The sequence below is a fragment of the Mytilus edulis genome, chromosome 1 (assembly GCF_963676685.1).
Source record: "Mytilus edulis chromosome 1, xbMytEdul2.2, whole genome shotgun sequence".
Taxonomy (NCBI): domain Eukaryota; kingdom Metazoa; phylum Mollusca; class Bivalvia; order Mytilida; family Mytilidae; genus Mytilus; species Mytilus edulis.
This window is the reverse complement of record NC_092344.1, coordinates 73888472-73901777: the sequence shown is the minus strand read 5'-3', so window position 1 is coordinate 73901777 and position 13306 is coordinate 73888472. Positions and strand designations below refer to the sequence as shown.

At 31.2% G+C, this 13306-nt stretch overlaps 2 protein-coding genes across 4 annotated transcripts in view; both read right to left on the bottom strand.

Annotated features, from left to right (window-relative positions):
- The window catches only part of LOC139489778 (cyclic nucleotide-binding domain-containing protein 2-like), a 28366-nt gene extending 22180 nt beyond the window's left edge, over positions 1-6186 (bottom strand). Inside the window, exons 1-3 of one of the 2 annotated variants that reach the window (XM_071276603.1) lie at positions 5854-6186; positions 3486-3760; positions 2814-2893 (exon numbers count right to left, since the gene is read on the bottom strand). In XM_071276603.1, coding sequence (XP_071132704.1) covers positions 2814-2893; positions 3486-3760; positions 5854-5953 — 455 coding nt within the window. In that variant the 5' untranslated portion in view covers positions 5954-6186. The remainder of the gene's footprint in view (positions 1-2813; positions 2894-3485; positions 3761-5853) is intronic. The other variant, XM_071276612.1, reaches the window with a different exon arrangement.
- A 2956-nt stretch (positions 6187-9142) lies between these two features.
- LOC139489766 (cyclic nucleotide-binding domain-containing protein 2-like) overlaps positions 9143-13306 on the bottom strand; it is a 28529-nt gene continuing 24365 nt past the window's right edge. For both annotated transcript variants that reach the window (XM_071276590.1, XM_071276582.1), the window contains 4 exons: positions 11580-11650; positions 11170-11244; positions 10687-10827; positions 9143-9960 (listed from right to left, as the gene is read on the bottom strand). In XM_071276590.1, coding sequence (XP_071132691.1) covers positions 9802-9960; positions 10687-10827; positions 11170-11244; positions 11580-11650 — 446 coding nt within the window. In that variant the 3' untranslated portion in view covers positions 9143-9801. The remainder of the gene's footprint in view (positions 9961-10686; positions 10828-11169; positions 11245-11579; positions 11651-13306) is intronic.

Below are 13306 nucleotides of genomic sequence, written 5' to 3'. Positions count from 1 at the left end.
AACGTTTTAAGCAACAACAATTTCCTTTCGTTATTAATTGTTGGCCTTAGATATTCAGCTTTGAGCGTTCCTGATACAGAAAAGCGCTTCGGTCGGAACTTTTAACGTTTTGTTTTCAATTTTTATCGTTTGCATGACGGTCGTGTATTGCCTTGTATCAATGATTTCAGTTCTAAGTATTGGTACGGTAGGAAATCTGAATTCATGGTGTCCCAGTGAACGTTGTGCTAGTCTGGAATATGGGAGGTTTTCGATATCTTTTTACGCCGAAATTAAGAGTTAGATCAATTATTGGTAGCCTGGAGTCGGGAAATTTTTATACGGTATCTACATAAACTCTTCAAAGATAGTTACCCGGGTGTAAATTTTGTATTTGTGCCTGACGCGCGTTTCGTCTACAAAAGACTAATTAAAGACGCTCGAATCAAATTAAGTTTAAAAAAAGCCAATAAAGTCAAATCAAATTAAAAAGGCCAAATAAAAAATAAGAAACATTAACATCCAACTTATCGTTCTGGTTTTGTAAAAGCTGAACACATTCATCATATTTATTATAAACGTAAACCATAAACATTATTTCCAGCCTTCATATTTATGTAAGATGCCGCTGTACAATATGCCCCCATCTATCCATTAGGCGTCGGCATTTTGAAAATTAAAAAAATATTTTGAATAGTTTATATCAGCGATAAATGGTAATCTTATTTGGGAATCTGATATATAAATATTGTCACGAAGGTGACACTTTTTTTTTTTTTTTTTTATCTTACTTAGATACTTTCAAGAGGGGCTTCAATAATGGTACATAAAAATATTCTGAACCCCAGTTTGATGGGGAAAAATCTGTGCAAGCAGCAGAGGACAAAACAAATATCTGAATCCAGATTTCCCCCATACCTTATAGTGTTAAATTTTGAACCAAATAATTTAATCAATAGCGATAAAAAAAAACTTAATAAATTGAATTTTAAGCGCTTAGCAGGATTTTTTTTTTCAATTCAATAAAACAACTTTTGTAGTTTAATGGTTGCTCCCTTAGACAACGTTTGGACTGATTCTTGTAAAAAGTAGATGCATTTATCATATACGTAGCTCCATTAGGGGCTCTAAATCAACCTCTGTTTTTAAATAGCAAATAAAAGGAAAAGGTTTTTTTTTTGTATCAAGGGATATCATTTTTCCGTATTTGTTATTTATGCATTTTTAAGTTGTCGTTCGATAATCAACTTTGATCAAAGTAAAAGAACACAGGTACGTCCAATCAGAATGAGACGTGTAAAGAGAGTGCCACGCTGTCAGCTGCATGATGGATTTTTCCATTTTTGGCCATACTCCAATGTTGCTCTCGAAAAACCAGTACATTGTAAAATGCTGAATTTCAAGTAAAGCATTCACCTACAGAACGCTGAAAACTAAATATTTGAAAGTGAAGTATATATAAGAACCGAATCAATCGAAGAGGTGTTTCGCAAAAATGAAGTTAATCTGATGTACAGTGGTTGTCGTCTGTTGATGTAGTTCATACGTGTTTCTCATTTCTCGTTTTGATATAGATAAGACCGTTGGTTTTCCCGTTTGAATGGTTTAAACTAGTAATTTTAGGGTCTCTTTATAGCTTGCTGTTCGGTGTGAGCCAACGCTCCGTGTTGAAGGCCTTACCTTAACCTATAATGGTTTACTTATATAAATTGTTACTTGGATGGAAAGTTGTCTCATTGGCACTCATACTACATCTTCCTATATCTATTAAACATATCAAAATCCATCTATAAGGGCTACTTTGCCCGAGCAAACTGAATCCTAAGTTTCTTTGAAATTTGTTTGTAAAGAACCTATTTTGAACTATCGATGTTTGGTTGCCAGTGACAAATATTTCATGAATGATAGCAATAAATACAACAGGGAGGATTTGTGTTTGTTATTTATTTGATGAAGACATTATCCTTCAATTAGTTTAATTGAGGTCTGGAGCTTGCTTTATATATATATATATGGTAGTCCTTTGTTAATTTATTATCATTGTCATTTTGATTAGTTTCTTTTGTTTCCTATTCTGACATATGACTTGGATTTCTTTTAAAGTGCGTTTATTTGTGTGATTGTTAGTTCATTCTACATTTGCTAGAGGTAGAGGGGGAGGGTTGTGATCTCCCGAAACATGTTTAACCCTGTCGCATTTGTGGGCCTGCATCTGTCCTAATTCAGGAGCCTCTGGCCTTTTTGGTGCCGGTTTAAATAGGTTTGAATATTTTTTTTAATAGATGCACAATCTTATAATTTCAATACTGTTATCCCATGTGATGTTTAAAATGTTAAAAAACAAACCGACTTCTTCTTTTAATTTTTATTTTGTATTTAAAACTGATTTGATATATTTCGTGCTATTTATTCCTAACTAAGAATGATTATAATCAGAGCCGTGTTAATATGTTTCCCTCTATTCGCCCCTTTTCTATTTTTGATATTTTAATCAAAAATTTTAAATATCAAACTTTCAAAAAGTGAAATAATCAAAATTGCACGTTCATTTCAGTATTTTAAAAGTTTGATCAAATTTCTAAACTATCAAATTTAAAAACGATATTTAGAATTTTAATATTTTAATTATTTGGTTAAAATTTCAAAATTTCAAAACTTTTACACAATTTGAAATTTTGAAATTTTAAAACTTTGATCAAAATTCCAAAAATCTAAAATTTCAAAACTTTTTAAACTTTGAATAGATAAGTGTTACACGGACCCGAGACATTTGTGATGTTGTTAAATTCATGAAGAATTACAAATTTAATGTACAATGCAGCTTTTTCACTTACTTGTTTCGAATTATTTTCTTGTGTAACTTCTGAAAGTAAACCAGCGCATGCGTCCAGAGTTTCAGCTTGAACCTCAGTTTCTACAAATGACAATATGTGCTTTTATAACCATGTTATTATTAACTGGTTTTGAGCATTGTCAAGTAATGTTTTTTAGGAATCAAAGCAGTGGTACTATAATATATCATAAACAGCTTATAAAGATAAGCACGTGTATATTAACCTTTTCGTTGCCTTCATGAAGGATCAATCTATGTATCTATCATTTGTTGAATCGGAACCAGCTGATGCCAATTGTCCAAATCAAATGTTTCTGTCTTTATGGTCAACGCCACAGTCAGAAACACCTTTTTATGTGTGAAGATTTTATTAGAACCAGACGTAAATGGTTTAACAAATGCATTGATTTTGATAATTGTTTTGTCGTTTGTTGGAATTCGAGCTATTTGGATACGGCCAAAAAATCAGTATAATTTTAGCTGTTCCCTCTGAAATGTTTGTTATGTATTCAGAAAAAAAGTACTGAAAAGTTCGAAAATAAAATAATTATTGAGCTACACGAGTATCAATGAATTGAAGCATATCTTAAATACCGAGATCTCCTCCGTAAATTTTTCAAATTGACAACTGTAATTTAAAAAAAAAAGCATATAAGTAATTTATGAAACCTACGGCATCCCTTTCTTTTCTTGCTATGCTTATACTACTCTCATATGATCTGACACTACCAAGTCGTCTATAGTCTGTTGTTGGAGACGGGAATTTCCCTTCGTCCTTATTGGATCGTCTGCTGTCACGTGATCTTAGCACTCTTCTCAGCATCATTTGTTGTCTAGGTGAACTTCCGGTGTCAGTTAAGGTTGATGTAACTGCGCCTTCCGAGAATAAGCGACGTGAACGTCTAGAGGATAGTCTGGTTGCTGATTTCGTCCGTCTCGGATACTCATCTGTATAATAATGAGAAAGATGCTTACATTTTATGTCGAGAAAGCGAGACTAAGTGATCTGTAAATCCGTCGTCGGTGTCTGCGTTTACAACATTTATGTTCAGTCTGTTGTTTAAGTTTTTCAAAAGTCAATAAGTTCGTCAAAGCTTTATGGAATTTTATGAAATTCAGGCAGAAGCTTAAGTCTGACCATAAGACTGTATCCGTAGCAAAATTATAAAATATCATTTTTATTATCAGTATTTTATTGATAGATTTTTTACCGTCTGGGTTTGATTTTTGTTCGACATCCATAGTTATCAAAATTTGGAACAAATAGAATTGAGAATGGAAATGGGGAATGTGTCAAAACGACAACAACCCAACCATAGAGCAGACAACAGCCGAAGGCCACCAAAGGGTCTTCAATGTAGCGAGAAACTCCCGCACCTGGCTTATCTCAGAGATAAAAAAAATAGCTTGTAAAGTTGTTATTTTATTCTCAGTTATTTTACTGACAAATCGGATTCAAGGTTTACAGTCGATATAAAGGATACCAAGCTTTTACACTGACAACGCTCAGCAATCACAGGCGAGATACAGGGTCCATGGAATCCTCTATGAAATTTTCTTACACTATTTGGGTGTTTTATTTCAATAAATTATGTCATCTCAAATCATGAAAAGGGTAGATTTCGGTCTAATTAAAATGTTGATCCATATTAATTCGACAATTCGTATCTCCTCGCACAAGTATAACGAAATATGAAAACTATATTTTAATTAGATTGGGCAGATTTGAAATATTTTTAAACGTTTGAACCGAATTTCAATTAAATAATGTAAACTTTTTTACAGTTTTAATGCCACCTGTTTTTCACATCAAACAAAACTCATTAGATGCAAATATATTCATTAATTTAACCTAATAGAAGAACGTCGATATAGGTTTCTTAATTTGATATGACTTAATACAAACTTTATTCCTAAATTTTAAATTGCATTTGTTGAAATGATAGCTCGTTAAAATTTCATGTGAATCAACTATATTACTTAGTTGAGGGCTTTTACTGTTTGTTTGTTTATCTATTTATTCATATATGTCTGTATATATTTATTTATTTGTGTGTTTATATTTACTTGTGTATTAAATATTTTCATTTCTATATTATGTTATTGTTCTATATTGTAATTCAACATACTGCAAATCTTTACAATATTCAATAAAACAATCAACACAAACAGAAAATATGGCCGTATGTGAATGAAATGAAATAATTTTTATGAAGTTTACATTTAAATTAGCAAAACTGAATGTGGTACATCATAGCAAGGCGACATTCGTAACATAACTTCACGTATACACTTTTACAGTTAAGGTTTTTTCCTAGCTTGTTTTCTCGTTTGAATTGATTTGCAGTTGTCATTTAGTGGCCATTAATAGCTGACCATGTGGTTTCGGTTTAACAAATTGTTGAAGGCCATACGGTTACCTGTAGTACTTAATTTCTTTGTCATTTGGTCTCTTGTGGAAGGTGTTTTCATTGGCAATCATACCACATCTTTTTATTTTTATATTCATGTGGGTTTTTTTGTTACATTAAAAAAGGTCAAGAACTTAATGGCTTTCTTTCTTTATGCATATGAAAATAAGAGCATGTGGCATTGTTGCCAATGAAACAACTTCAGTGTATCTTTGTGATCATGTATTTTTTATCTAGACTGAGCGTCATTAAATTGAAATCTTGGTGGATGTAGTGTTGTTGTAGTTGGCATCTATATTTGAAGTACCTCTTTATTCACATTTCTAATTTAAGAATCGAGTTTTACGAATTTGATGCACTACACAACACTTTTTGCGTAAATTTTTGCGTGAAAGTCATTACATATGACAGAAAATTCAGTTAACATATGCGCATTTTATATTATGTAAGCTGTGTGTGCATGCATTGTAAGTTAAATTCAAGTGACAGAAAAATAGCTTGACGTTCAGAGATACATACAAGTTCTATAATATACACGTAGTCGTGTAATTAAAATTTCATTACACGGAAGCAGATTACCAATATTTCAAAATAGAATACTAATAAAACAATTATATAAAACAATCTTACCTTTACTAGGCAGGTCTATCTCTGTCTTGCTCCTAGAGAACTGTACACGTTTAGAACTAGCACTAGATCCTGGTTTCGGAGCAGTGATAAGAGTTTCCATTTTTGATGTGGTTATTCAGCTGGGATTTATGTACTTCTAATTAACTTAAATCATCATTAATATTTAATCCTATGAAACATTTGTCGAACATGTAAGTCTAGACCATTAAAAATCGATCGATTCAAATTTTGTTAGAATAATTAGTAGTTAAGGACTGAAATTTAAAACAAAACCTATTTCGTATAATAATAGGTAGGAAATGGTCCACAAAACAAAAACTGTCATTTAAAAGTAACTTGTATTACTATTTCAAACACTAGAATACTTATGAAGTATATACTACTTTAAAGGTCAGTAATTATATTTTGTAACACGGCTGATTTAATTACAGATTATTATCGCCCTTTCTAATCCTTTTGTACGTAAGGCCATATTTTTTAAAAGTAAAATTTAAATTTGACAATTAACTTTTGTTTACTTTCTACTGCTACAATAGAATAATAGGTTTTTTAACCATTTTGAAAAAAATCAAATCTATTTTTATTAACTGTCAATCATATATATCTACGCTGATTCTTAAAAGTTTCAGTCCAATTCAGAATCATACTAACTGTGAATAATGGATGGGAATCTGACAGATGCAATTCGATATTTTATTTTTGGAGGAAAAGATTTTAGAAATTTATACATTATTTTTCGTATGAACTCTTACCAAAAGAGATATGTATTCTGTGAATTTTATTATAAAACTTTTGCTATGGGAAATTGTAAAATATATTTCAATTATCTGTTCGTGTAGAGCTGAACATGGAATATACTGTGCATTCCCTTCATACAAACGTATAATATAAATGATGGACGAAAAAATATGTGTAGCACTAGCTTTTTCTGTGTTGTATCACAAAGTTCAGATTTTGCAAGAATCTTAGTACATAGACTTCTCCTAATGATATCTAAGAATTGAATGTTTCTTTTGTAATCTTTTTGGGATGTAAAAGCGTTGACCGAAACACATCTTGTAAGAAGCTCGAAAGCCAATCAAAAGAAAACATAAAGGTTTTGTACAATATATGGATATAAATCAAACAGGAAATTGAAACATTGAAAGTATAGATGCATGACAATCCCCCAAAAAAACAACATGCAAATGTTATTTTGCGTTAAAAATGGTTAACTGGTTCTGTAGTTTTTATATTATCCCGTTATATAGAAATCTAGTTTAGCTATTCATAGACTGTAACGTCGCGCCGTTGTCTTCATTTGATATTAACTGTCTATATTATAGTCATGATCAAATTTGGCTCGGTAACAATGAAGAAAGGTCAATGTTCTTTGAGTGGTTGTAGTACCATTGACGTCTTATAACTGTTTACATTTCAATATACTACCTTTACGATCACATCGTTTCAGGGATCACCTGCCTCTAACGGCCACTTTCAGACCCTTAAAAACGTTTTATATATATATTTAACTCGTTTAAGCAGTCACCTGTCTAATGCGGTCACTTACTTTTCAAGCGAAATCGTTATTTCAACTTTTAACAACGGTCATTTCAATTTTTATAACTACCAAAATGTTTGTGACGAAAAATATTAATGTTGACTTATTTGTAAATCTTACTTTGCTGAACATTATTGCTGTTTACAGTTTATCTCTATCTATAATAATATTCAAGATAATAACCAAAAACAGCAAAATTTCCTTAAAATTACCAATTCAGGGGCAGCAACACAACAACGGGTTTGTCCGATTGATCTGAAAATTTCAGGGCAGATAGATCTTGACCTGATAATCAATTTTACTTCATGTCAGATTTGCTGTAAATGCTTTGGTTTTTGAGTTATAAGCCAAAAAACTGAATTTTACCCCTATGTTCTATTTTTAGCTGTGGCGGCCATCTTGGTTGGTTGGCCGAGTCACGCCACACATTTTTTAAACTAGATACCCCAATGATGATTGTGGCCAAGTTTAGTTTAATTTGGCCCAGTAGTTTCAGAGGAGAAAATCTTGTAAAAGATTACTAAGATTTACGAAAAATGGTTAAAAATTGACTATAAAGGGCAATAACTGCTAAAGGGGTCAACTGACCATTTCGGTCATGAGACTTATTTGTAAATCTTACTTTGCTGAACATTATTGCTGTTTACAGTTTATCTCTATCTATAATAATATTCAAGATAATAACCAAAAACAGCAAAATTTCCTTAAAATTACCAATTCAGGGGCAGCAACACAACAACGGGTTGTCCGATTCATCTGTAAATTTCAGGGCAGATAGATATTGACCTGATAAACAATTTTACCTCGTCAGATTTGCTCTTAATGCTTTGGTTTTTGAGTTATAAGCCAAAAACTGGATTTTACCCCTATGTTCTATTTTTAGCCATGGCGTCCATCTTTTTGGTTGGCCGGGTCACCGGACACATTTTTTTATTAGATACCTCAATGATGATTGTGGCCAAGTGTGGTAAAATTTGGCCCAGTAGTTTCAGAGGAGAAGATTTTTGTAAAAGTTAACGATGACGGACGCAGGACAACGACGACGACGACGGACGACAGACGCCGGACGCCAAGTGATGAGAAAAGCTCACTTGGCCCTTTGGGCCAGGTGAGCTAAAAAATCAGACATAAATTATAATCAGTGCCTACTGTTTTTCGATAAAAGTGTTGTGTATAAAAAACATAAAACTGGCAATTTTTTTTCTTGAAATTGTACCGTTTATACTGTTGATTTTTTTCTTTCAATTGCTCTTATTTGACTAAGTACCAGAATGTCCTATCACAGAAGTGTCAACTGTCAAAAAAAGTATAAACTCCGGGGTCAAAAAACGGCAATATAAAAACATACTACTGAGTCTGCAGTATCTTTGTGATTCTTTAACAGGTTATTACTGTAACTATTATCAGTATTGATATGCTTTTTATATAGTTGTTATTTTCATTTCATTTGCATGTTTTAATAATGTCTATAAAAAAATATATTTGTACATTTGTTTCTGTAAAAACGTTCTCAAAAAGGTTTTTGTATCGCCATTTCTGCTAGTCAGTTTTTGTGGTTTGTCGAACTCTGTATTTTGTTTTTTGTCGTATTTTTTTGGCTTTTGTTTTTCTATTTGTTTTTATTTTCTAGTTTTTTTCTTGTTTTTTTTTCAGGGGGCTATATTTTGAGACTTGACCTTAAATTTGTATTCCAAGTGTGCTGTTAAACATATTGACGGAGTGATTAAATAAACATCATAAGAAGATATGTTTTATCATTTTCTCATGCACACTCATATCATTTTTTATTTCTAATTATAAGCACACAAAAAAATCAGTTCATACGATTCAAAACGAGTAACCGCTTAATATAAGCAACGTCTATTAATCTAAATTCTTATCTTTTCAGTGTTCGTCAAGAACAATTGGCAATTTACTATTTGTGGGGATCTTTCTTTTCCGCTGATAACTCTATTTGTCCGCAGATTTTGCGCATTATTAATTTTATGGCATACCATATTAAGGATTTGTATAGATCTTACTATACAAATCCTTGACCATATATACCAATATTTCACATTTATCACAATCTATTCCAGGACATTTATGTGGATATATGTGTCCCTGTAAAAGTCTTATCATAATAAATTAGCAATAAGAAACTAAATATCGCCATGTATGTTAGAGCCACATCAAGTGTCTTCTATGATGTTTAAAGCTGTGCCAGTCTAAATCTTATCACAGTTTTCTTCTGAGACATTTAATAAGTATCTGTCCAAGTCGTCACACAGTTTTTTCTAGCTTGACATTATAGACACATAAATGCATAATGTATGACAGTTTTATTACAGGACATTGAGTGATATATTAATTCAAATCGTATCACAGTAATATACCAGGACATTATAGACAAATCTGTCCATAATATATCACAGTTTTATTCCAGGACATTTATAACTATATCTGTCATGGTTGTGTCCCTTACTCTCTTCTACAATATTGTTTATCAAAATGTCTTTATATGATTCCCAGTTCATTTGTGTAACCAATCGGTCTTGCATATATTCATCTGTTGGATAGGGAGGAACCTTAAAACATATAAAACATTTGATTAAATCAATGTCACGAGAATACACAAATCGATATCAATAAAATTGGACTTTGATTTCAACTTTTCGACTCATACTCATATAAAACCCGATAATAATTGTAATAACATATTCCATAAAAGACACGAGCTTTTTATGGTAGGACTGTATTGTTCAAACTTTAGTCTTGTGTGAAGTGATCTGTTTACTTTCGTTTGTCTTTGAGTTGGACACACGGGCCACACACGGGCCGACTTACCATGGCAAACACCAAAAACTGCGAATAACAAACATGACTATGTCTTCACAACACTCAAGACTCACCAACAGGAAGCCCTCAGATAAAATTATCAGGAAGGGTATCGGATTCCTATATGATCGGATAAAAAAGACAGGTGGCAAAGAATTCCCCCCAAACAAGCTTCAATGACAGACTTTGATGTGTAAACTCTTGGTCCTGGTTGAAGACCTCATTGTAAATTTGAGACAAAGAGCCAAATTATGATGTCGATTGTTATTCATACTGAAATTCAGAAATTGAAGGCGTTGGTGTGAATAAAAAATATTCATTAAAAACTTTTGATTGCATTACTACCCGGGATCAACATTTATTTTGCTTATAATTTATTATTTATCAACGAATCTTATACAATCCTTATTTATGAATTATAAATACACAACAACATTTGAATTTTTTTACAGTAATAGATTATGGCTTATACTTGCCTTTTTCTTCAGGTCACTTTTCAAGTTATATGTTAGGTTCTCTTCGAACACCCGTCTTTTAATCTTAACACATTCAGCGCCATTACTTATAACTATAAAACTAGGCTGGACTTGATCTTTATATAAAATATATTGCAATCCCTGCAAATATGAACAAAGTATAGCAATTTTAACTACATGAATTTAGAAAAATATTGCATTGTGGTTTTATGTTTGTTATTTTGTTATTTATTTTTTTTTATGAAATAATCGCGTAAGGTAATTTCATTTTGACAATACATTACAACAATGACATTGTAATCAGATCCAATATGCGAAAAAAAAATCAATGAGAAAATACGTTGATTTAAATTTTGATCCTAAAATGTTAAGAACATTTTCCGATTATTTATTACGTGTATTGTGAATATAGAAGCATATGGTTTTTAAAAGAAAAGTAGAGTTAATTTTCTTTGTTCTGATAAAAAAAAACTAGCTACTTACGAAAGTTTGTCCTTTGGTTATGGTCTGCACATGAACGAATTGTGGATTCAGATCTGCCTGAGTTAGCTCTGTTTTCTGCAAAACAAAATTTGTTTAATTATGTGAATGATAAGAAATCGGTATCGAATGATTTAGATAATGCCTAGTCTAGTGATTACTGATTGGATGGGAAAAACTGTATTCCTAAAGTCAACTGTCTAAAATACAGTCACTCGAATATTTACAAAAACTATAGAAACATTTTTGTGAGGTTATATTATACCTCAAGTAAAATAAAAATGTCTGAAGATAGTAAGTGATATAATCCAAGTCATGTGTTAAATCTAACTGTCTTCCATGCGCAATATTTGAGTTAAAATTGAGAAGAGAAAGCAAAATACCTTTACATCATTTATCTGACACACACTTACCTTATGTTTAGTGGCAGCATCCCAGTCATCTAAGATGGTACGTCTTCCTTCGTCTTTTGAAGAATTGACGGCTGTTTAAAAAAATGTTTCAACTATGATTACAATGATAAATATACTAAGATGTATGTTTAGTCAATACAGTGATATCATATTTTATTTGGAGAGTTGATGGTTAGATTTGGTTTTCTGTAGATAATTCTCAATGGAAATAATGAAGCTGTTTTTTTATATTACAATATTGACTGCTGTACCTATAATGTCTCTTTGTTTTGCTTACACATTGTTGTCAAAATAATGGATTTCTATGCGAGTGTCATACAAGAGAGGGATTAAGCTATCTATATAACCAGGTTACATATGGACATGTCTGTAAAAGTATAGGAATATGAAAGTCGTTTTCCATTCGTTAGATGTGTTTGAGCTTTTGTTTTTTTTTTCATTTCAAAGAAGACATTCCGTTTTGAATATATCTTTGAGTTCGGTATTTTTGTTATGTAAAGTTTTGCTAACTTACACCAGTCTATAAGTAAAGTCCATGTATGAGGAATCAATTTGGGGATAGAAACAGTTAACATTACATATCAGGACATATGGAGACTGGATGCTTTGGCTGGGTATTCATAGGTATGTTATACTATGAATTCCTCGAGTGCGTATCATTTTAAATAATATATACTTGGTGCATGTGACACACCGAGTAGTAATGTCAAATATACGATAATGAATGTTTGAGATCTAAAATAGACCTCTAGAGATTGGTTTACTAATTTTAGATTATTAGAAAATGCAAACAAAATTTGGATTGACATCGCTAGTTTTTTTTTCTTCATTTGATTTATAATAAATGGAAAACAGTTCTGTATGGTTAAACAAAAACAAAAACAATAGGAAACTCTTGATTTCTAAAAGAGATTATTGTATAAAAAAATCAACTTAAACAAATGCAATCAAATTAAACAAAAGCAAACAAATGCAATCAATATTCTAACGTTCAAACTAAAACGTAAATTATTAATATCCTTGCTTTATCTTTGTGTAAGAAGTAAGTGACGTCAACACTATGATGCTATGATTTCGTATGCGTATAAACAAGTGCAGCACTATCCTTTAGATTTTAATATTATCATAAAGTATTAAGTTGCATTCAAAATTGTAGGCGAACGTCATTCAAGGACTTATTTTTCATAAAAATTTGCGAAATGTATGTATAAACAGGAAGCTTAGAATTATGGTATTTCGATAATAGTAGTCATACCATTTCATTGGATGTATTACTTCAAATAAACACAGATGTACACAAAACTTTTTGAAATTGAGGTAATCAGAGTTATATATATGTTTAAAAGATAGTTATTTTTATGTTGATAACATTTATGTAAATATGAATTTGTCAATCATGTTTGTGGCATATCTTCAAAACATTAACAAATTGATGTAATAAATATCTAATAAGCTAGATAACCATTCAATTGATTAACTTAGCATCCAGCTTGTATTACAACATAGAACATAACTTCTACAACTCTTTCCTTATATTCGTTATTTATATCATACATCAATATATCTATTGCCCTTACAAAACGAGCATATTTATTTATCAAAAATGAAATAATTAATTATTTATAATGTATTTTAGTGATTTAATGACATTATTTGTACAAGTTGAACTTTAAAAAAAAAATAATTTCTTTCTTTTATTTGAACTTGACTAAGTGTATTTTTATTAC